Source organism: Crocodylus siamensis, chromosome 4, assembly GCF_052110815.1.
Source record: "Crocodylus siamensis isolate JL-2025a chromosome 4, ASM5211081v1, whole genome shotgun sequence".
NCBI classification, from domain to species: domain Eukaryota; kingdom Metazoa; phylum Chordata; order Crocodylia; family Crocodylidae; genus Crocodylus; species Crocodylus siamensis.
The window spans coordinates 53765699-53789688 of NC_143398.1; the positions used below are offsets into that span (position 1 = coordinate 53765699).

The 23990-nt window shown below is 47.0% G+C and overlaps 1 protein-coding gene across 3 annotated transcripts; it reads left to right on the top strand.

Moving 5' to 3' along the window:
• Positions 1–13962: 13962 nt before the first annotated feature.
• On the top strand, positions 13963–17539 carry LOC149865727 (uncharacterized). Of its 3 annotated transcripts, XR_016441554.1 has the most exons (5): positions 13963–14089; positions 14653–14748; positions 14872–15027; positions 15200–15358; positions 17275–17539. XR_016441554.1 is itself a non-coding variant. In XM_090040999.1 (4 exons), exons 1-4 carry the CDS (start codon positions 14350–14352, stop codon positions 17340–17342), a joined length of 696 nt encoding a protein of 231 aa, XP_089897125.1. In that variant the 5' UTR covers positions 14322–14349; the 3' UTR covers positions 17343–17539. The 3 variants fall into 3 exon arrangements, 1 of the variants encoding a protein (XP_089897125.1); XR_016441553.1 differs by lacking the exon at positions 13963–14089 and having other exon boundaries at positions 14322–14748; XM_090040999.1 differs by lacking the exon at positions 13963–14089 and having other exon boundaries at positions 14322–14748; positions 14872–14941.
• Positions 17540–23990: the final 6451 nt, after the last annotated feature.

Sequence of the window (23990 nt, forward strand, 5' to 3'; positions counted from 1 at the left end):
TGGGTCATTGACAGGTGAGGGGGAGGGGCTGGGGAAACTAGCTTTGCCTGAGGCTAGAGCAGCCCTGTGCAACACAGCCTGGGATGACAGTGATCATGCTCCAAGTTAACCCTCAAGATCTGACACAGATGTCCAATAAACTGCTCTTACAGAAAGCATTTCAGGTAAGTACACATCCATCCAGGGTTAACTTACAGTGGTAACCACCATATTTAAAGTGCTTTATGTGCAATAACATCTGTTCTGTTATGGCTAAAAAACACTTTCTGCATGCTTAAAGCACATTAAGTGTAACATCTGTACCTAGCCCAAGAAGAAGATTAGCCAGGTCCAAGGTCTAGAGAGACCTACTGATATGAACAAAGAAAGTAAGAAGGTTTTGTTTCCTGGGAATTAGAAGATAAGTCTGTGTTGAAGTTTGAGCTAGTTCTAGTTTCTAAAATTCAGAAGGCGATGTAATAAAAAATGTAGAGGGATAAAAGGGAATCAGGAAAGATGGATTTTTTGCTAGTGTGAGATGAACTGCTGGAGCCAGCCAGCATGAGACAACTAAAATCTCCCTTGTTATACCACTTGCAAGTATTCTCATCAAATACTTGTAACTATAAATAACGTATGGACATGGTCATTAATACATATTGTGACAGTACTAACTAATGTATACTAGTATTTTGTTATAGTATTTTAGAGTGTTTGTTTAAAATAAATGTATAACTTTGGATTTAATAAAGATATTTTAGCTGAAGTAATGACTGGGACATTCGTATTCCAACAGCATAACAGACAAAAAACTGGTGCTCCAAAAGAAGACGTTGTGTGAAGATGTACCAAAAATAGTGAAAAGTCCATTTGCTAGAAAGACTTGCACAGTAGGTTGCCTTTTAATGCCAAACGCTTCCGGGATAGTTTTCAGTGTTCTTTTTCTATTTGAAAATCAAAGGCTTTCACTAAAGATGGGTCATCGTGACAATATGTGATAATGAAACCCCCAAAGGGTAGCAGTTTTTATTTTTAGGTGGTGATTCTGAGAAATGACATAAATATATTTTAGTTTTTTCTTAGAGAATCATCTGGGGAGAAAACACTCAGCACCAAGCAAACCAACCCAAATAATTTTCTCCTTGTCAAATGTAAGGATTATATTCTTAAAAGTTGTTAATTTATTTCCCAAAGTTATTATTGTTACAGTTTTAGTTAAACTTAAGGTTGCAATTTTTAAAGTGATATATGCATACATACACACATTACCTTAATTTAAACTCCTTTAGAAGAAGTAGCAGAATGTTTTAAAGAGTAAAGTACATTTGTTGCATCAAAGTTTCTTTATCAGGTAAGTTTTCATAAGTGTTGTGGCTTACATCAACCACTTAAGTTATGACTTTGGAATGTAAATGGAATTCATTTATTTTTCCATTTACTATGTGTGATAGGTTTACTAGCTCATATGGCTGTTGTGTAAATCAGAAGATATAATCCAGAGATCAGTTTTATATTAGAGCAAGGTATTAATGAGTGATCTGGGAACAAATAAAGTAGGATCAGTTCTGCTTTAAAGAAATTGCAATGAATATGAATGGCGCTATAGCTATGATGATGTGATATTACACACTAAGGGCCTGATCATAATAAACTGCTCTTCCATGTTGCTTCATATCCTCAAACCCTGCTGACTACAACATATATTAAGACTACGGAGCAGCTGGCAGGACTGGATGGCTGAATCCTTCCCATGTTTCAGGTTATGTCTAAAGTCAGCTTTTAAAAGATGGCTCATACAATGGCTTCTTGAAAGGACTTTTGCAATCCAGAAAGATTATAACTTTAGGACAACCAGAATTTCTCATAATGGCATTATTTTACAGATATTCAATCATATTACTTCCAAAAAAAATATGTTAAAGTAATTACATATAGACTGCCTATTCAAGTAGCCATTTCAAACCAGTGATTAAATCTTAATACTTTTTATTAGTAATTATATATTTAATTTCTCTACTAGATTAAAATATTTTCTGTATCATTTCTCAAAATTATAAGGCCTTATGAAAGTTAATCAAGTATTTAAAAAATAGAATTGCTGAGTATGGAATATGGGGATAAAATGATTTAAAGTCTGCTGAATATTTACTGAATTATTTGTATTTATGGGCAAATTCTACATCTAGTGTACACTGATAACAATTGGACAACAGGAGCCTAGGGAAATCCTCCAGTTGACTGTTCTGTAACCAAAGATAATCTGTTTTATCTTGAAGCAGGGAATTAATAACATGTGAAACTCACTAACAGAATTTGGAATAGGGTGATCCAAGAAATTACTTTTATCAAGACAGCAGAATGAAGAAGTTTGACCAACGATAGCCTAAAACATACCTGTATATAAACATTGTATAGGTATAGATATAGATATAATACTACATACATATATAGTATAGTATGTGCATGCGTGTACACACACACACAGTTCTGTGTGTATATATATATATGTGTGTGTGTGTGTGTGTGTGTTGTAGGCTATCACGTTGCTAGAAGTTCTTCATCTGTTCTCTTGATAAAGGCTTTTCTTGCATCATTGGATTACATCATATTATTTTATTTATTTTTATATATAGTATAAAAACCAGGACTTCCAAAGTGACATAAGAACACAAGTCTCAGCAAAAATCAATTACTTAAAGTCAGTGCATTTTTATTTTTATATCATTTTGGAAAATCATACCTAGAGTCATTACAATTAATGTTTAAAGGTAAATTAAGGACATTATAATAATATTTGGATCAGAGGGGTGGTGATAAAATGTCTAAAGGGGGAGTTGCTGACAGGCATAAATATAAAAACCATTAAGACTGGAATTATAGAAATAACTAGATTCACTAGAAAGGCACAAATCAAAGACATTTTGACAGTGCCATTTGAGCTCCATATAAATCATGGAGAAATTATTAAAGTGTAAGCAGCCTCACCAGCATTCATGTTCATACAGGTTTGCAATTTATCACTTCAGATATCAGAAATTGAAGAGAGTAGTTTGCAATCACAAGTTTGCAACTGTGACCCAATCAATGTCTCTGGGATGTCAGAGCTGAAACCAAACTCCAATTTGGCACATCTGTTATCTTAAGTTTTTCTCATTGGTTTTTGTCCAATGCTGATGATAAATGTGCACAGCAATTTCAATCCAGTCAGAAGAACTAGCTGTGCTGTCAGAAATCTCCATACTTCTCTCTCTGCCACCTTGACAACAGCACTGTGATAACTTAGGTTGGTTTCTGGTAGTACTATTAAAAATTAGTGCCCCACAAACTGTGGTATGAAATTTAAAAGCTGTTCCCATGTAGAGGCGAAGCATTTTAGCACTTTAAAACATTCTTTTTATTAGGCTCGGCATCCATTTTAAAAAAGAATCTACTTTCTATTTCAAAGAAGGGGACATATTGGGGAAAAAGGAGCATTAACAACATTCAAGTTAGTAACCAATTTTCAATAACTTGACATCAGAGGTGAGCTTTCAACAGCCTCCCTTAGTTATGGATCACATACAAATAATGGTAGTGTTTTAAGTCATAATAATTGATAACACTCAGTCATTGAAAAGAGGTCATCCCCTGGCATGAATGCCACGTGCCCCCAAAGGCTGGGGGGCATGGCAAGCTCCTGCAGGCGACAGCAGCACTGTATGGCGGAAGTAAGCAGGACCTCCTTCAGGTGGCCGCAGCACTGTTGGCAGCAAGGGGAGAGGTGGCAAACACTGACCAATGGTCAGTGGCCATCTGCAGAGGGCGATGATCACAGACAGCCTGTAGATGCCACCGGCAGTGTCAGCAGCGAGGGAGGGGGCACGGTGGTGAGCGGCAACCACCCATAGGCACCACAGGCAGTGTCAATGGTGCCTTTTCATGGGGGGTACACTGCCAAGCTCAGGGGGTGCACATGCACCCACGTGCACCCCCTACACATCACCAGTGAACTCTGGGCCAAAGCTTTCTGTTGTGTTTAAGCCTCTTGCTTAGTTAAATGCTTGATGATGCTTTTAAAAATTGATCCTTTAGGGTAGTTTTTGACCACAAAAACTCCATTCATTCATTTTATCTCTTCCTAGTTATGCATGGCAATTAGCACAAAGTCTAACAGTTGCGCAGGGCTGGGGCTGCTGCCCAGCCAGGGTGGTGCATGGGGCTTGGGGCCCAGGTCCAGCATGTGTGGCCACAGGGCCCAGGTGCGGAGTGGGGTAGAGCTACAAGAGGCTCATCTGGTGGGGGCCAAGGGGCTGTCTCCCCACCATTGCTTACACTTCGGGGGGGGGGAGATAGGGGAGACATATCCCCCAGGTTTGTGCACAGGGGGTGGATATGAGCTGTCTGCTGCAGGCTCAGGGTCCGCACTCTTCTGCCCTTCCATCGGGGCCTCCACAGCCCACTGGGCAGGAGCCAGTGTATCAGAGCAGAACAGGGCAGAGAAGCTTGGTGACACCACCTGGAGGCCCAGGCCACCATGGCAAGGCACCCCTTCCCTGCCTGGCAGCAGCAGGAAAGGCAGCACAGAGTTGTACCCCAGGCTGCTGCTGGGAGGGCAGGGGATGCCTTGCCACAGCAGTGCAGAACGTATGGCAGACATGGAGCCTGTTTGCCCCACCCTGCTGGTCCCACCCACTGGGACAGCACAGCAGACCTGGGAGCCCCAAGCCCACAGCAAGCAGCCTGCACCTCCCCCACCCCTGCCATGTGTCATGCCACCCATGGGGAAAGGGGAGCCAGGTTCCATGCTCTGCTCAAGCTGCAGCAGCTGCTGCCTCCAATGTGTGGCAACCAGAGCTTGGGCACTGCTGGGGCACAGGTCAGGGGACTGTGGACCCAGATCCCTGGCCCAGTAGCTCTGGCAGCTGGGGGCTCCCTCCAACAGAGCTGATGTGGTGAGGAGTGAGGGATACTGGCAGGGCCACGGGGCTATGGGTAGGGGGTGAGGGGCACCAGCAGGGCCTGGGAGACTGTGGGTTGAGAGTGAGGGGCAATACCATGGGAAGGGCACCCATATATTGAGAGCTGTTCGGCACCATAATGCGGCGGGGGGCAGCTGCAGGTGGATCTACATTCTGGTGAGAGAAAGGGGCAAGGGAAGGTCTAATTTTCCATGATAATAAAACCCAAAATCAAATGCCAACATGTATCTGTATTTAGAACGTATATTATTATAGTGATTGAGGCAGTACTGGGCTTCCAAAGGTGCTTTAAAATTGTAAATATATCAATAAAACATTGTGTTCAACTAATACATCTACATCTACATAGTGGCATCTCATTTTAATCATAAAAATGTGGATCTTTGGGTTTTTTTAACAAATTATCTGTGATTTTAAACAGAGGGAACCAGGATCCCTAGTGATAAGACAATATCTATAAACTTGATTAAATTTTGATTTTTTTTTTTATAAGTAATGCTGAATTTTTTTAGTCTAAAACTGTTAATGAGTCAATTTATGGCAAGTAAGATTCCTTGGGTGCACAATGAACAAGAAAGCAAGTGCAATAGAATAGTAGTCAGCAATATTTTCCAACAGCAGGCCAGAATGGCATCTAATGACCAAGGCAACCAGTACGAAGGCCTAGTTGCTTGCTCCACCGCAGCTTCTCCCTGCTGCCTGTTTATAGCCCAGAGCAAGCTAAGGTTCCAGTCACCAAATGCCAAAGACCCCCAATTCTGCAGGATTTGGCCTGTGAACGATAAGGTTGCTGACCCATGCCCTGGAAAAAACAATAACCTAATACAGTAAAAGCTGTGTTAACTGACATTTTACTAACCAGAATTTCTAGCATACATATTAAGTATTTCTTGAGCAGGACCTGGGTGGGTTGGGAGGAGGCAAAGGCAGCAGGTCTCTTCTGCAGGCTGCACAGGCAATGCCCAGCTGGCCAGATGCAGGGGAAGTGGTGGGGAGGAGTTTGCACTAGGCAGTGGTGGCTGCTGCTGCCATCCACCACCCTGTGCTGCCATTACCACTATGTACAAGCCCAAATAACCAGAATTTTTATATAACCAGCACCCTCTTTACCCCACTCACGCTGGATAACAAAGCTTTTACTGTAGCAAGGGTTCAAACCATCCACACTCCACTTTATTTGAAGTAGGGGCTTTCACCCAGGCCTCCCATGACCCAGATGAGTCCTGTAAGCACAGGACTGGAATCAGACCCTTGTTGCCTCAATGGATATTTGTTTATAGTAAGTGAACGTCTCAAATAAGAGAGGTTAAAAGAGACAGCCTATTCTAGAATTCAGATATATAAGTTTTCCTCTTTCTCGGTTTCCATAAAATCAATCAAATAAGCCGGATGTACACAGCGCTTCTGGTTTATCCCAAGGCAGATGGAAAGAAATCATTTAAAAATATTTTCAAGACCAGACTAGAAAAGATATTGCTTGTTTAATTTCTAGTTGAGTCTAACATAATTGAAGAATAGTATGTATTAATCTATTTTCTCTTTAAAAGATACTGTTTAGGACATGTACCATGCACAGGTACAGGTCTGGAATTTAATGAACTCAGAAAATCTTACTCTTAACTATAGATGAAAGAAGATGTAGGTGAGTGCTGAAGTTGGCTCCTAGAATTCCCATAGTCACAAAATGCCCACTATCAGTAATACTAAACTAAAATACAAACCTGTATCCTAAATCAAAGAAAACAGAACTCGGTCGATTTAGAAAACATGTTATAACAAAGTTAATGTTCTTTGACAATGCTCGCAACCATTAGAAAATTGAAGTCATAATGAAATTGCAGCTATATCACAATCTCCTGGCCCTAGGATGCACATTGTTGATGTGCATGTTCTGGAAGCCCCATCTGTTAGGAGCCAGGTTTTATATATTGAGCAATTGCTAAATTCCAAGGAGACCAGGTGGCAGGGCAAATTAATTCTGAAAGAAATAGAAAAGTAGTAAAGGGAAAGAGAGCTGAGAAAGAGGAGGAGGAAGCCAGGTGGAATATAATGTTAAGAGTGCTGACTAAAGAAAAGGAGGCATACAACAAAAGGGGAGAAGGCAAGAGAAGCAGAACAAACATGGCAGAATCAAGGAAAGGGAGCAAAATAACCAGGAGAGATTAGAGAACTGTCTCTATAAAGAAATAAAACATAATATAAAGAGAAAGCGATGTGGGAAACCAAAGAAGTTACACTTATTTTTTTTCATATGGGAAGGTGAGTACTGTAAATAACCACCCTGTAAAATGAGCTCACAACCAGACTTCTACCTGTCTAGCAATGATGTGTATTGTGATTTTTTCTAAAATAATATCATTATGAAAGAGAGGTAGAGAGATAGAGAACAAATACAAACCTTCAAGATAACACTAGGAGACATGCTTTCAACTTTCCCTTTGAAGGTGTCAAACGCTGTAAATTATCCCTGTATGAAAGCAATATGGGGCACCAAACTCTGTGTAATCAAATGAAGGGTGTGCTAACAAAGTATCCCTTACCACACGTAGTTGCTGTAGTTCTGCTGCTCTTATCCTCTCTTGTTGCACTAGTAGTTGTACTTAGAATAATAAGGCAAAATTAATTTTCTATTCATATTCATCCATATATCGTTTTGTCTGTCATCATCATTAATCCCTTGCATTCAAGGATAACTGTCTTCCAGAATTGCAAGGGGAGGGGAGGGGAGCCAGGTGTCCAAAAAGAGTGGTTGCTCCTTAAGGAGACTATCCTCCAAGCCCAAGGGAGATAATCCCAACGCGGATCAAAGGGATCAGGAAAACACAAAAGCCCCCATGGCTCACCAAAAGCATCCAGGAATGGAATCCAGAAAGGGAGGTGTACACACAATCGAAGTGAGGGGCCATCACCAGGGAAGATTATACTGCGGTTGCTCAGGGATGCAGGGGGGCAGTCAGGAAAGCCAAGGCAGAGATGGAACTGGGACTAGCTACCTGGATCAAGGACAACAAGAAGTCCTTTTTTAAATACATAGGGGACAAAAAGAAGGTACCGGGTAACGTGGGGCCCCTGCAAGACACACTAGGCAATCTGGTCATCACACCAGATGACAAAGCTAACCTATTTAACAACTTTGTCTCCATTTTCCTGAGCAGGGACTGGATCAGCCCCTCCACCGGGCTCCCCTCAGGCCCCAGGGGAAGTGCACCTAGGCCATGGGTCAGGGAGGATCTAGTCAGGGAACTTCTGGAGGGACTGGATGTATTTAAATCAGCTGGTCTGGATGAACTCCACCCCACAGTGCCGATGGAATTAGCTGAGATCATTGCGGGACCCCTGGCATGGCTGTACGAGCACTACTGGTGCTCTGGTGTGGTGCCGGAGGACTGGAAGAGAGCCAATGTGGTTCCCATCTTCAAAAAAGGGAGGAAGGAGGACCCGGGGAACTATAGGCCAGTTAGTCTTACCTCGATCCTGGGTAAGCTTTTTGAGAGAATTATTCTGGCACATGTCCACGAGGGGCCAGCGGGGGAGATTATATTTAGGGGCAACCAACACGGGTTCATTAGAGGCAGGTCCTGGTGGCCTTCTATGACCAGGTCACCAAATCCTTAGATGCAGGGGTAGCAGTGGACATAGTCTTTCTGGACTTTTGGAAGGCTTTTGACACTGTCTCTCACTCCGTTCTCATTAAGAAACTGGGGGAACATGGTGTCGACACCTACACAGTCAAATGGGTCACCACTGGCTGGAGGGCTGCACCTAGAGAGTGGTGGTGGATGGGTCATTTTTGACGTGGCGGCATGTGGGCAGTGGGCTTCCACAGGGCTCGGTCCTTGGGCCCACACATCAGTGACTTGGATGAGGGGGTTAAAAACACTCTGTTCAAATTTGCTGATAACACTAAAATGTGGGGGGGATATGGGCACACTAGAAGGAAGGAATAGGCTACAATCAGACCTATACAGGTTACAAGGGTGGGCAGACAAGAGTAGGATGGGATTCAACACTGACAAGTGCAAGGTGATACACCTGGGGAGGAAGAATCAGCACCATACCTACAGGCTGGGGAATTCCCTTCTTGTCACTGCAGAGGCAGAAAAGGATCTTGGAGTCATCATTGATGCCAAGATGAATATGGGCAGACAGTGTGGGGATGCAGTCAGGAAGGCCAACTGCACCTTGTCATGCATCCACAGATGCATCTCAAGCAGGTCCAGGGAGGTGATACTCCCCCTCTATGTGGCACTGGTCAGGCTGCAGTTGGAGTACTGCGTTCAGTTCTGGGTACCGTACTTCAAGAGGGATGTGGATAACATGGAGATGGTCCAGAGGAGGGCCACTCACATGATCACAGGGCAGCAGGGCAGGCCCTATGAGGACAGGCTATGGGACCTGAACCTGTTCAGCCTCCATAAGAGAAGGCTGAGGGGGAGATCTAGTGGCCTGTTACAAACTAGTCAGAGGGGACCAGCAGGCACTGGGGAGTCTCGTTTCCCCCAGCACTACCAGGAGTGACTAGAAATAATGGTCACAAGCTGGCAAAGGGTAAATTCAGATTTGACATCAGGAGGCGCTACTTCACTGTCAGGGCAGCTAGGACCTGGAACCAACTTCCAAGTGAAGTGGTGCTGGCTCCTATCCTGGGGGTCTTTAAGACAAGGCTTGACAATCACCTTGCTGGGGTCATTTGACCCCAGTATTCTTTCCTGCCAAGGCAGGGGTTCGGACTTGATGATCTGCTCAGGTCCCTTCTGACCCTACCAACTATGAAACTATGAAACTATTGCCTTATCTGTGGGTCCAAAGATGGCTGACAAGGCCAAACTGGGATTGACAGGTTCTGTTACAACTTGGGCCCATGTTTCCATGTGAGGTGGGTGGCTCTGAATTCTTGCTTTGTTCCGCAACACACTGTTTCTGCTGCTCCTGCTTTTCCATCTCCTGGTGTTGTCATGAGGTTTCAAAGTACTGAGATCCTTGTGTAGCCCATGTAACTTGGGTATATAGCCCCCTTCTCCAATTGAAGGGGATTGTTAGCTGGCAGGTGTGCTGTGGGGGGTGGGGGACTGCAGACCATTCAGTTTCCCTAGAGAACCAGTCCAGGACAGTTAGGAGATTTAACTATATATAAATGTATTTACATTAACTTATCACAAGGGAAAGGAACATGGATATAAACATATGTACAAATATGTATAAGATATCTAAATAAGTAACATAAACAATACCCTGTGGGTAAATGGCATAAAACCTTATACCATTGCTCCAGATACAGGTATCTGATCTGAAACAGATAACCACCAAAATAAACACAGATAGCCAACAGATAAACTATAGATAAATATGGGTGAACAATAAATAAGCCACAAATAAATACAAGTAAACAACAGGTGAAATAATAGAAACAGGGGGTCCAGTAGAGCCCTAAGACTTGACTCATCTACTAATTTACAAACATGAGAGTTCACAAAATATAAGGCATGCCATCACACCACTTATGGCGCAAGAACCCCAAAGATAAACTTAATCCTGAAAGGAAACCCCAATGCCCTTGGGCTTTTCCCAAGCCCTACAAGGAAGTTGGTAACTTTAGGGGGGCCCTCCCAGTGGGACATACAGTTTCAGGAGCCCTTAACTAACCAGAGGGGACTCCCCCTCCCCTGTAGGAATCCTCTTTTCCCTGCATCTTACATCTCCCAGGCCTGGAAGATGGCCCTCACCCTCTGTGCCAAGCTGCTCTCTCACCTGCAGCAGGCTTTGGGGGGGGGCGGGGTCGCTGTCCCCTAGAACAGGGTTCCTCTATACAGGGCTTCTGGGGCCTCTGGCTTAGCCTTGTCTGCTGGCTCAGAAGCCCAAGTACCGTCTGGCTCCCTGGACTCAACCTTTTGCTGTGGGTTGGAGGCCTGGGCTGCCTCATGCAGCACCAGACATGGTCCGCTCCCGGACCCTCCGTGCAGCGCCTCCTGCACTGAGCTCCCAGCCTCATTCTGGGGTTGAGGACTTGAGCTGTCCAAGCACTCCAAAGATCCTACTCCATGCACCGGCCTGTGCACCATGTCTCTGGCCACATGCCGAAAGTTGCATACCCAAGCCACCTTACACAGCTCCCAGGGTCTGGACGCCATGCTGCACACCAAGAGCCTAGCTGCTGGATCCATCTGCCAGTCCCTGCTGATGGAAGTTTTCAAGGGTGCTTCTGGGCTACTGCTTTACCCTGATGAGCAGCTCTCCTCAGCTCCTCTAAGCCCCATTCTTCTCTCTTCTCTGTCCCGGATGTGTTCTCTCATGCTGGGTACACAGCTCCTTTTATACTCTCCAGAAGTCTTCTGCACCTGACTGTTGCAGTCTTCAATTAGGTCCAAGGGGGGCGGGGACTCCTCTCCCCCTCCCCTCAGGAAAGGGGCATGACTTCACTCCTCTTCCTGCCTCCTGATTGGTGGATAGGCTCCACCAATCAAAACAGCAAGATTTCAAGCCTGGGACTCAACCCAAGCTCCCAAAGGCAAGCCTGCTACACTTGCAACAGACTCTTCTTCCATCTTGGGCAGCCTTGGCCAATATTCTCCCATGATTTAATGTTGATGTTGCATTTTTTTCCAAGTTGGCCTTGAGGGTATCCTTGAAATGCTTTCTCTGCCCTCCTCTTGAGTGTACACCTTGACTGAGCTGGGAGAACAAAACTTGCTTCAGAAGTCTGGAGTCAGACATCTGGATGATGTGGCTGTCCCAGAGAGGTTGATGTTGGATGATCCTTGCTTCAATGATCAGGGTGTTTGCTTGCAAGATGAGGTTAATTCTGGTGCATCTGTCTTAGCAGTGGATTCAACAGATCTTCTACAGGCAGCATTGATAGTACTTGAGGTGCCTCCTGTATGTTGTCCATTTCTCAGCTCTGTACAACAAGGCAGCGATCACAACTGCTTGAGATAACATGAGCTTGATTTCAAATCTGATGTCATGATCTTCAAACACCTGTTTCCTCATGTGCCTGAAGGCTGCATTTCCATATTTAAGTTGATGTTAGATTTCTTTATTAATATCAGTCTTCTGGAAATACTCATCGTTCTCCAGAGTCTCACCATAAATTTGAATTGCCGGAACTGCTCATTAAGAGCTTGTTGATGGAGGACCGTAGTCTTCTGAATGTTAGGTATCAGTCCCATTTTCTTGTATGCCTTGGTGAAGACATCAACAATTGCCTGAAGATCTGCTTCTGGGTGACCACACACTACAGCATCATCAGTGTACTGGAACTCAATGATTGAGGTAGGGTTAGCCTTGGTTTTGGCTCAGAGTCAGCTGAGATTGAACAGCTTACCATCCATTCAGTAGTTTAGCTCCACCCCCAACTGGAAGCATGTTGGTAGTCAGATGTAGCATTGTGGTTAGGAATATCAAGAAGAGTATTGGAGCAATGACACAGCCTTGCTTAACTCCAGTCTTAACATCAAAGGAATCTATGAATAGCATCTAATAAACTATATACAAAGTAGAGATTTTTTGTGGCAGAGCTCAGGGACAGGCAGCTACCACCCTGGCCTCTGTCTGTTCCCCTGTGGGTCCTCACACTGGTGACTGCAGTAGGTGGGGGGCTTGCCCAGGGATGACAGCACCTGGTTTGCCTCTGAGGTGGGTGGCTCAGCTCTCCTTCTGGCTGGCAGAGTCCAGGCCCAGCAGGACCAACGTCCAGTCCTGGCGCTGCTCCAAGCAGCTCCGGCTTCATGTCCACATGGAGCCGGAACGAGTGGCAGACCTGGGCCCAGGCAGGTGGAAGTGGACCCAGGGAAGGGTCCAGACCAGGGGCTTCTGGCAGTGGGAGGAAGCAAAGGACCTCCACCCAGGCCCAGATGGAAGCCTGCTGCTGCAAAACAGGTGGCTGCCAGGGTGCCTGTAGGGTTAGGGATGGGGGCTGGGCAGCAGTGGGCACAAACAAGACTGCCAGGCCCAAGATGTTGTTTAGGGTCTGGCAGTTGTCATCCATGGCCTGTATGGCCTGGCCCAGGATGGTATTTCGGTCCCTCAGGACCTGGATCCACTCCTGCTCCAGGGCCAGGAGCTCAGCCCAGAACACCTCTTCCCCGGTGATGTTTTCCATTCATCGCCTGTCCTGGTGAGCCAAATCCTCCTCCTGCTACCTCTCCTCCCATGCCAAGACCACCTCCCACCAGACCCATGTGGTCTCCTCCCGCTTCTTGGCCACTGCTACCAGCTGTTGGAGGAGGAAGGTCCTGTCCATGGTGCACCTCTGGTGCAGCTGGTGCATCCAGAGGGCTGTGGTGGTGGGCAATGGCACCACTACTGGCCCCTACAGCCTCTCCCCCACATCCAAATGCTAGACCTGCAGAGCCACTAGACAGAAGCCTTTTGTGAGAGTCTGCAACATTTCAGAGAGAAGATGCTCTGGACCAGGGGCCATGCACTGCATAGCTTCACATTGGGGGTTAGCTGTGCACAGGTGCCGAGGGACCATGGTAAGTCAGGGAGACAGGCCTGGACCCAGGTTGCCACTGGCCAAGCCCCACACCCCTGCACACTCCCCCAGTGCTGATCACAGGCAGAGTGTCCCCCCACAAACCTATTACCAGGGTGGGACAAGCCAGGATTCTGACAGCACCTGCTGCCACAGCTCCAGACCCTGCTCCCTCTGCATTCCCCTGCAGGACACCTGCTCTGCTGTGCTGATGCCCAGCCCACAGCACCCAGGCTGGGTGCACGTGGGGCTCTTGGACAACTGGGATGAGGAGCTCTCTGCACCTCACTGGGGGCCTCTCTGGGGAGAAGTCCCGGGACCTTCCCCCCATTCTACCACTGTACCCTGAGTGTGCCCCCAGTGCGTGTGCCCCAGGTCATGCATGATGAATTGGTTGTGTAGTCTGTGGGGCTCCTGAACTACTATGTCCTGCTGATTATGATCTTCATAGTCCTCTGGGTGCACCTGCAGTCCTGGTATGGGACCATGAGTTATGATACTGGGGTGGGGCAGGCCTGGCCTCGGGAAGCAGCAGCGGGAAGGAGAGGAGTTAGGCACACGTGTGTCCCGCACGCACGTGTGCCCCATAACTAACTTTTGACCCGAGGCAGCGGCGGCGGCGGCAGCAGCAGCAGCAGAGGAATCGGCAGCGGGGGCAGCAGCAGCTGATCCCCCGAAGGTAAGTGGGGCGGAGGGCCTCGGCACAGCTGAGCCGGATCCGGAGGGGAAGCCCTCCGGGTCCCATATAGCTGAGCCGGTAGGGAGCCGCGCTCCCGAGCCGCGCAGCGCAAACAGAGCGCGCAAACAGGCGCGCTCTGTAAGAGCGCGCCGGCGTTTGCGCAGGCGTTCGTGCCGGCGGGCGGGCTGGGAGGGCCAGGAGTGGGACTCCTGTACGGGTAGGACATAGACACCACACAGGTCTACAAACAGCAGCTTAGAATGGTGTCTACGAGGAGTGCTGCTAGGGCCTCTGCCCAGGGGGACAAGGCTAACCGGGGCTGGTCTGAGGCCTCCACCCAGACCGAGCCCATGGGGAAGCTGATGTCCCCCTACCTCCTGGCCTGCGGGGGATCCCCAACAGGGCCGGGGGGGGCAGAGATTGGGAGCCCCCACACCTGTCCGGCAGGTGCCCGGCTTAGGGCTCTGGAGGCACAGGTGAGGGAGCTCCGGGAGGAGGTTAGCAGGCTGAGGGGGATCAGGGAGGCGGAGGAGGAAATTGACAGTTATTTCCTTTCCCTGCAGGACCAGGCACCCAAGGAAGAAGCAGCCCAGGGAAGGACCTCCACGGCAGAGTGGCAGACGGTCACAGCCAGGACCGGAGCGGCTCGCAGCGAGCAGGTACAAGCTTCTCCAGTCCGAATGGAGAACAGGTACGAGGCCTTGGCGACTCTGCAGGAGATGGAAAGGGAGGAGGAAACCCTTGGGCAGGAGGAAATGCCACATTCTTCACATTCCAAACAGATCAAGAGATCCGAGAGGACCCAGAAGAGGAGGAGACGCGTGCTCGTTATAGGCGATTCCATCCTGAGAGGTATGGAAGGGCCCATTTGTCGCCAGGACCCTTCAGCACGAGAGGTCTACTGCCTGCCTGGAGCTAAGATTCAGGATGTGACGGAGGTAATCCAGGCCAGGATCAAGCCCACCGATTACTACCCCATGGTCCTTGTCCATGTGGGTACTAATGATGCGGCCAGGAGAACCCCCGATCACCTGATGGCGGACTACCAGGCTCTCGGCAGCGTGCTGAAGGAATTTGGTGCACAGGTGGTATTCTCTTCCATCCTACCAGTGAACGGACGTGGAAGACGGCATGAGAACTGCATCCGAGAGACCAACTGGCGGCTTCGGCAGTGGTGTCTCGAGGCAGGCTTCGGCTTCCTGGACAATGACCCACACATTACAACGAGGGACATGCTCAGCTGGGATGGGCTTCACCTGTCCCCCAAAGGTAAGCGTGTGTTTTCTTCCAGGTTGGCGGATCTCCTCCGGCGGGCTTTAAACTAGGCTCGTCGGGGGGAGGGGAAGATGAGGGTGGGGGAGGCTGTGGACCACCAAACCAGGTGGCACCCACAAGGACAGCCCAGCCTGAAGAAAGAGAGCTTTGGGAACGTAAAAGGCAGGGGGTGGACAGCAATACGGCACAGGTAAGGAACGGGAAGGTTAGAGACAAAAAGCCCTTTAGGACTTGGAGCGAGGGGGTAGCAAAAGCACCAGTCACAGGGCTCAAGTGCCTATATACTAATGCTAGGAGCATGGGGAACAAGCAGGATGAACTAGCGCTCCTGGTTGCACTAAACGACTACGACTTAGTGGGGCTGACGGAAACCTGGTGGGATCCATCCCACGACTGGGCGGTACATATTGAGGGCTATAGATTGTACAGAAAGGACAGAGTGGGGAAAAGGGGGGGAGGGGTTGCGCTCTATGTTAAGGAGCAATATACATCAACCCTCATCAAGACAGAATCAAAGGATGAGGAAGTAGAAGGACTGTGGGTTAGGCTACATGGGGGGCAAGGAGAAAAGGATTTGGTGGTAGGGGTCTGCTACAGACCCCCACATCAAGGGGAAGAAATAGATTTGGGGCTCCTGAGGCAACTCTCAGAGACCATAAAAGCTAAAGAGGCGGTGGTCATGGGGGACCTAAACTACCCGGACATCTGCTGGGAGACACAGACAGCAAAGTCCCACCGCTCACGCAGGTTTCTAACCTGTGTACAGGACCTCCACCTGACGCAGGAGGTACATGGTCCCACTAGGGGGAATGCCTTACTGGATCTGGTATTGGCAACGGGGGATGACATAGTAGGGGACCTACAGATCGGTAGCCATCTGGGGGACAGTGATCACCTAAAAGTACAATTCAACATAAGGCGTCGAGTGGGTAAGGTAACCAGTAGGGTGAACGTGCTGGACTTTAGGAAAGCTGATTTCAGCAAACTCAGGCGATTAGTGAAGGATGCACTGCAGAGTAGTAGTTTTGAAACGATGGGAGCCCAAGAAGGGTGGCTGTGCCTTAAGGAAGCTATCCTTCTCGCACAAAGCGAGACGATCCCCGTGCGAGGTAAAAGAGGGAAAGGGGCCAGGAGGCTTCCCTGGCTGACCAGAGAAATCCTGGGCAGACTAAGGGCCAAAAGGGGAGCACATAAAAAGTGGAAACAGGGAGAGATCACCAAAGAGGAATATACCTCTTCTGCTCGTGCTTGTAGGGAGGCAGTTAGACAGGCCAAAGCTACCATGGAGCTGAGGATGGCAACCCAAGTAAAAGACAATAAGAAATTGTTTTTTAGATATATAGGGAGTAAAAGGAAGGCCCAGGGAGGAATAGGACCCCTGCTAAATGGGCAGAAACAATTGGTGACGGACAGAGGGGACAAGGCTGAACTCCTCAACGAGTTCTTCGCCTCAGTGTTCTTAAGTGAGAGGCATGACAAGTCTCTCACTGGGAGTGTAGGGAGGCAGCAGCAAGGCACCAGACTTCCATGCGTGGACCCTGAGGTGGTGCAGGGTCACTTGGAGGAACTGGATGCCTTTAAGTTGGCAGGCCCGGATGAGCTCCATCCGAGGGTACTGAAGGCACTGGCCGACATCATTGCAGAGCCACTGGCGGGAATATTTGAACGCTCGTGGCGCACGGGTCAAGTCCCGGAGGACTGGAAAAGGGCCAATGTGGTTCCCATTTTCAAGAAGGGGAGGAAGGAGGACCCGGGTCAGTCTCACCTCCATCCTTGGCAAAATCTTTGAGAAAATTATCAAGGCTCACATTTGTGAGAGCCCGGCAGGACAAATTATGCTGAGGGGAAACCAGCACGGGTTCGTGGCAGGTAGATCGTGCCTGACCAATCTAGTCTCTTTTTATGACCAGGTCACAAAACGCCTCGACGCAGGAGGAGGGGTGGATGTCGTATACTTGGACTTCAGGAAGGCCTTTGACACGGTATCCCACCCCATACTGGTGAACAAGTTAAGGGGCTGTGACTTGGATGACTGCACAGTCCAGTGGGTGGAGAATTGGCTGGAGGGTCGCACCCAGAGAGTTGTGGTGGATGGGTCGGTTTCGACCTGGAAGAGTGTGGGCAGTGGGGTCCCGCAGGGCTCGGTGCTTGGACCGATACTCTTTAATGTCTTCATCAGCGACTTGGACAAGGGGGTGAAATGTACTCTGTCCAAGTTTGCAGATGACACTAAGCTATGGGGCGAAGTGGACACGCCGGAGCGCAGGGAACAGCTGCAAGCAGACCTGGACAGGTTAGACAAGTGGGCAGAAAACAACAGAATGCAGTTCAACAAGGAGAAATGCAAAGTGCTGCATCTAGGGAGGAAAAATGTCCAGCACACCTACAGCCTAGGAAATGACCTGCTGGGTGGCACGGAAGTGGAAAGGGATCTTGGAGTCCTAGTAGACTCCAAGATGAACATGAGTCGGCAGTGTGACGAAACCATCAGAAAAGCCAATGGCACTTTATCGTGCATCAGCAGATGCATGACAAATAGGTCCAAGGAGGTGATACTTCCCCTCTATCGGGCGCTGGTCAGACCGCAGCTGGAGTACTGCATGCAATTCTGGGCGCCGCACTTCAAGAAAGATGCGGATAACCTGGAGAGGGTCCAGAGAAGGGCCACTCGTATGGTTAAGGGCCTGCAGGCCAAGCCCTATGAGGAGAGATTAGAGAAACTGGACCTTTTCAGCCTCCGCAAGAGAAGGTTGAGAGGCGACCTGGTGGCTGCCTATAAGTTCGTCAGGGGGGCACAGAAGGGAATTGGTGAGTATTTATTCACCAAGGCGCCCCCGGGGGTTACAAGAAATAATGGCCACAAGCTGGAGGAGAGCAGATTTAGATTAGATATTAGGAGGAACTTCTTCACAGTTCGAGTGGCCAAGGTCTGGAACGGGCTCCCAAGGGAGGTGGTGCTCTCCCCTACCCTGGGGGTATTCAAGAGAAGTTTGGATGTGTATCTAGCTGGGGTAATGTAGGCCCAGCACTCTTTCCTGCTTATGCAGGGGGTCGGACTCGATGATCTATTGAGGTCCCTTCCGACCCTAGCACCTATGAATCTATGAATATAGATGCACCCACTGTGTCTGAAGCTAGCAGACAAACAGGCTAGGCAATTAAAAACATGCCTTCAAAACCCATAACAGAGGTAAGGTACCCTGCAGCATTAGCACCAAGTCACAGTAACCGGCTGCAAAACCCCTGGGATTTCTGGTTCTGGTGAATGGACTAAATCAGGATGCCAGCAATGCCCAAATTAAGACACAGGTAAATGACCAAATTAAGACATATGCATGTGATATGTTTGAGAAACAAAGGAATATGCTGACAGGACAGAACATGGACAGTATTATGACCACAGGAAAACCAAATCAATGATACCCAGAAATGAAAAGTCATCAGGAAGAAAAGAATACAAAAGGAGGCATTTTCAGAGTAACAGGGAGATCCTGAGCCCAGCATGGGCAGAGGGTGCACCACTGGCCCCTCCTACCCATCCCACTGGAAAGGTGAGCATCAGCCCTCAACTGCCAAGACATCTGTATCTCAAGCAGGTCCAAGGAGGTGATCCTCCCCCTCTATGCAACACTGGGCAGGCCACAGTTGGAGTACTGCATCCAGTTCTGGATGCTGCACTTCAAGAGGGATGTGGACAGCATGGACAGGGTCCAAAGGAGGGCCACTCACATGATCAGGGGACAGCAGGACAGGCCCTACGAGGAGAGGCTAAGGGACCTGAACCTGTTCAGCCTGCACAAGAGAAGGCTGAGGGGGGATCTAGTGGCCATTTACAAACTAGTCAGGGAGGACCAGCAGGCGCTGGGGGAGTCCCCGTTCCCCCCAGCACTACCAGGAGTGACAAGAAATAACGGTCACAAGCTGGCAGAGGGTAGATTCAGGCTAGATATCAGGAGGCACGTCTTCACTGTCAAGGCAGCTAGGGTCTGGAACCAGCTTCCAAGCGAAGTGGTGCTGGCTCCTACCCCGGGGGTCTTTAAGAGGAGGCTAGATGAATACCTGGCTGGGGTCGTTTGACCCCAGTACTCTTTCCTGCCATGGCAGGGTGTCAGACTTGATGATCTGCTCAGGTCCCTTTTAACCCTACCAACTATGAAACTGACATGCAAGAAAGAACCACAGTGTGGCGCTTATGTACTGGTGGGATGTACTGCCCTGAAACTAGTAGATAAGTAAGATTGGGGTGGGGGTATTTTGTTTGCTTTGCCTGCATTACTCCTGTGTGCTACTACTGTGTATCAATAAAATTTGCCTATTAGTGAATGGAAGAAGTTGTGGTCAGTCTGAGGGTTTGGGCTTGCCAGAACAAGGCATCAGGACTGGGTCATAAATCCAGTGCCAACAATAATGATCCTCCTCCTTTTTCTAGGCCTTGATCTCCCATTAATCATGCTTCTTATGGTAATTGTTTGTCTGCTATCCCTGGGAATTGCTCTTTTCTTCAATTTCATAGCCCTACCCACTGGTTTTAATCATCACTATGCCTGCTTCTTCCCTCAGATCAGATGCTTTTGAATGCAAAGCATTTTTCATGTGTAATTTATCTCAACCATGCAGTTGGGTCAATAAAAGATATCACTAACAAAAATCTTTGCTTCTTACCTAAGTCCTGGACCATTACTACTACAAAATCACTTCAATGTTACTGAAATGGCCAAGTTATACCTGTAAAACTGTTCCCCTACAAAATTACAAGTGCTTTTGACACGTGAGCCACAAGTTTTTGACAAATGCCTTCTGTTTTCCCTTATCTCAAGATATACTTTCAAGTCTAAAGAATTTATTTCCATTCTAGTTCAAAGACAGGAATAAATATAAATGATGTAAGATTTGTTTTGTGGTTTTGTTTTTAAATGTTGCTTAGCCTGTTACTGGAGGTCATTAGACTGTCCACAGGTGCCACAGGTATCTTATAACTGCCTATCTACCATAGTCGAATTCAAACTTAAAAACAAGGAGGAGAATAGACTCACTTGAAATATTCTCAGGTGATGTTGATCAGGGAGTAACATGAAAAGCTGATGTTTAAAGAAGAAACAGACAGGAAATAGATATTTTTAAATATATGTAATAGTTTCAAATGATGCTTTCAGAATAACTTGTGCTAAATGCTTGGGAACTGGTTACCAGATAATTCAGCTTTTTATGTTTTAAAGAAGAACAAGGCTAAGGCTATTTAAAATGCTTAGCTGTGATCCTACAACATAATTTTAACATCAGTTGCATTTAGGTGTTGGAGTAAATGTCAGGAAGAATTGTAGTTATTCAAACCCATGTGTGAAATCTTCATGATTCGTGTGCTTAAGTCCATTTGACCTTTTCTAATGTCAAGAAATAAACATTACAAGCACAAGACAGTTTAACCCTCCTTTCAAGTAGCACAGTAACTTTACTTATTGTATGTGCAGCAACTTAAAGTCAGTAGTATCAGCAGGATACAAATTGCCCTTGAACAAGTAACAAAGGATTGCATTTATCAAAGCTGCATCAGCTGGCAAACTGTTTTTTTCCCCTGAAATTGACTTGTCTGAATTCACAATTATTCTTTTAAATCAGGCAATCTGTATTTAATTTAAAAATTCTGTAATGGATCTATAGAGCCACATGTTTCAATGGGATTTTGATTCACTAAGCCCCAAGGACTATTGTAAAAGTATAAAATTAATCAATATTTCCCACAACCAGCTATAATGGTGATGGGGACAGATTAGAAAGGTCTGAAACGGGAAAATGGCTTGAGTGAAGATAGAATCAGGGAGGAGAGGAATTAGAATAACCAAGTGAAGACTAAAGTAATCTGGAAGGGTTGAATTAAAAGGCCGGAGCATTCATGACCGATAACTGGAGCTCTAGAGGAGGAATGAAGGATTAGAAACGAGAAGTTTGTTTCTTTTTGGCTTTGCAATTCAAGCATGTAGCAGGAAATACTTTGTGAAAGTTATAAATAGAACTAATACTTCAGCCCAGATATTATTCTACCTCTAAGTGTCACTGAGGTGAGAAACAGACATTGCTTTTGTGCTACCATAACAATTGTTAAGGTGCCACAAAGTGAAAAGTAGTAATAATTTGTGCCGCTTTTTCACGGGGGATGTCTATTTGCTTTATAGTGAGAGAGTGTGTGCATCCCAGAGCTTAAGTCCCTAGAAACAGCTAATTTTATGTGCCTTCATCTTAGTGTTAGGCAACAAAATGGAGGTGAAAGGTGAACACCAAAACCTATTCATCTTTTGCCCAATAGCCCAGCAGTTAAGGCACTCACCCAAGGTGGGAGCACTGGTTTCCAAGTCATAGATCTCCCTCCACCCTAGGAAAGTGCCCAAACCACCAGCCTGCAGGATATGCAGGGCTGAGGCCTTCTTTCATCCTTCTTGCTGAGCCTACACTACTAAGCAGAAAGAAATAAGAGACATGGTCAGAAGGAGAGAAAGCAATGAATAATGGGATACAGGGTTCTGACCTGAAGCCTATTCATGCATTACATCCAGTGATGACAAACAGATACTGTGCTCCTTTAATGAGGTTGTGTCACCCAAAAGGGGGTTAAGAAAAATAAAACGGCCTATAAAATACATATGATAACAAAGTGATGGGGCTAAATGCAATAAACATCAGGTTAGTCCCAAAACTGTAAAAAGTATAGGTGAATATATTATTAGCTAAGCAGTGTTAAGAAACAAAAGTAGAGCAAGGGTTTTAAGATAAGGGAGCATTTAGAATGAATCCGAGGTGTCCTTGACATATAACGCCCCCCCCCCATGTGTACAGACACATACACACGCATTACTCTTTGGCTAAGTACAGACAGTCAAAAAGCCCAAGGGTGAATCGATTTAATCTCTGCAGGCTAGTCTAAGCTGCATAGGTTGAACCAGTAAGCAAGTGAACAGACATTCACTTTTAATTTCAAAAATGCATCTACATGGTGGCTCAAGCAAGAAATCACCCCCCTCTCTCTGACACCCCTGTGATGATTTCTGAGGAGCGCTACAACATACCTCCCTGCTCGACTGGAACAGGCAGCTTGGGCCAAGGCTGGTCCACCCACCCACTCGGCAAGAGAGGATTTGTGGGGGAGGTACAAAGCATCCTGGGATGCTGGGGGACTGAGGGTTAATTTGCACCTAAATGGGGATCTTGGACAGAAGTTCAATAAACCAAATTAATCTAAATTAGTTAGGTCTGATACTACATCCATCCAGGTTTATCTTAAACCAGTTTTGACCATTTTCAAAGCAGTTTGTGCACACTGAACTTCTGTTGTGTTAGAGAGTTGAACTGATATCTGTTCACTTATACCAGTTTTTGTGTAATTTCTGTCCCTAGCCTTTATGATTAGTTTTTTTTTTCTGATTCTAGGAGTATTAACTTAAGGAAACATGTTGAAATGCTAACATATAATTTAGGCTAGAGTCAGACACTATACATAAACTAGTTTAAGTGATGATCAGAAATTGGTTTAAACCTGTAACAGAATATAAGTTAAGTGCACATAAACCAGTTTCAAAATGGCTTAAACTGGTTTAAGATGAACCTGGTTGAATATAGTATCAGACTTAACTGATATGGGCCAAACTAGTTTATGTAATGCCTGTCCCAGGCCCCTTCCTGGTGTAAGTAAAACCAGAGCCCCTCAGCATCACAGATGCTTTGCAACCCTGGGCTGTGCTCTCTTGTCCAGAGAACAGGGCTGGATCCACCCTTCTGCTTCCTAGCCACAGCTCTGGCATAGACTGCAGGCACAGCAGGATCTGCCTTGCTTCCCTCTACCCCCCGCTCTCTGCTCAAGCAGGGATCTCCCTCTCCCTCCCTCCCATCTCCCACAGCAATGACCCCAACCCCACAGACCCTAGGTATGTGGTATGCTAGCTAATGCTGAGAGGTGTATATGTGGCTCCAATTTCACTGGGACAGGCAGACAGAACAATGTAAGCTTAGGGCTTTTTGGAGCTAATCAACAGGTCAGCTGGTAATGTCCCTCTGTTCCTTCCTTGGAAAAAGCTGTTTAAGAACTAGAACTAATGAGAGAGGCTTTTGTTCTGTTGAAAGGCTGATAAACACTGTGTTATCATCCCCCTCCTGGCTCCCTCACCTGTCAGGTTTGCAGACAGTATGAAGAAGCAGGGAGAGGGAGATTGAAAAGCTCTGTATCATCAACTGATGCATGCACTGCGCATCTCCCACTTCACCTCAAAGTGCTAGCCTGGGGCTGGGGGCTACCAATACTCCCACCCCTAGAGCAGCAAGCAGGGAAAAGGCTGGGATAGTGCAGGCTGGGTTGGGGGTTTAAATGCCTCCCTAATCAGAGCATCCTTCCAGGGCCTGGTCACACCCTCATCTTAGTACTGAAGAAGGGAAGGGAGGGTTGCTCTAGTGCCCCCTGGCTTGTATCCTGAGCCACTTCAGGCATATGCCTGCATTTCTTCAATCCAAAGGGAATGTCTGTACAGTTGCAAACCAGTTCAATCTAAGCAGGTTAGACTAACCTGCAAAGATTGAATGAATTCAGGCTCAGGCTTTTTGAATGTTTGTCTCTAGCCTTAGAGTTATCTGAACAGGATTTTCT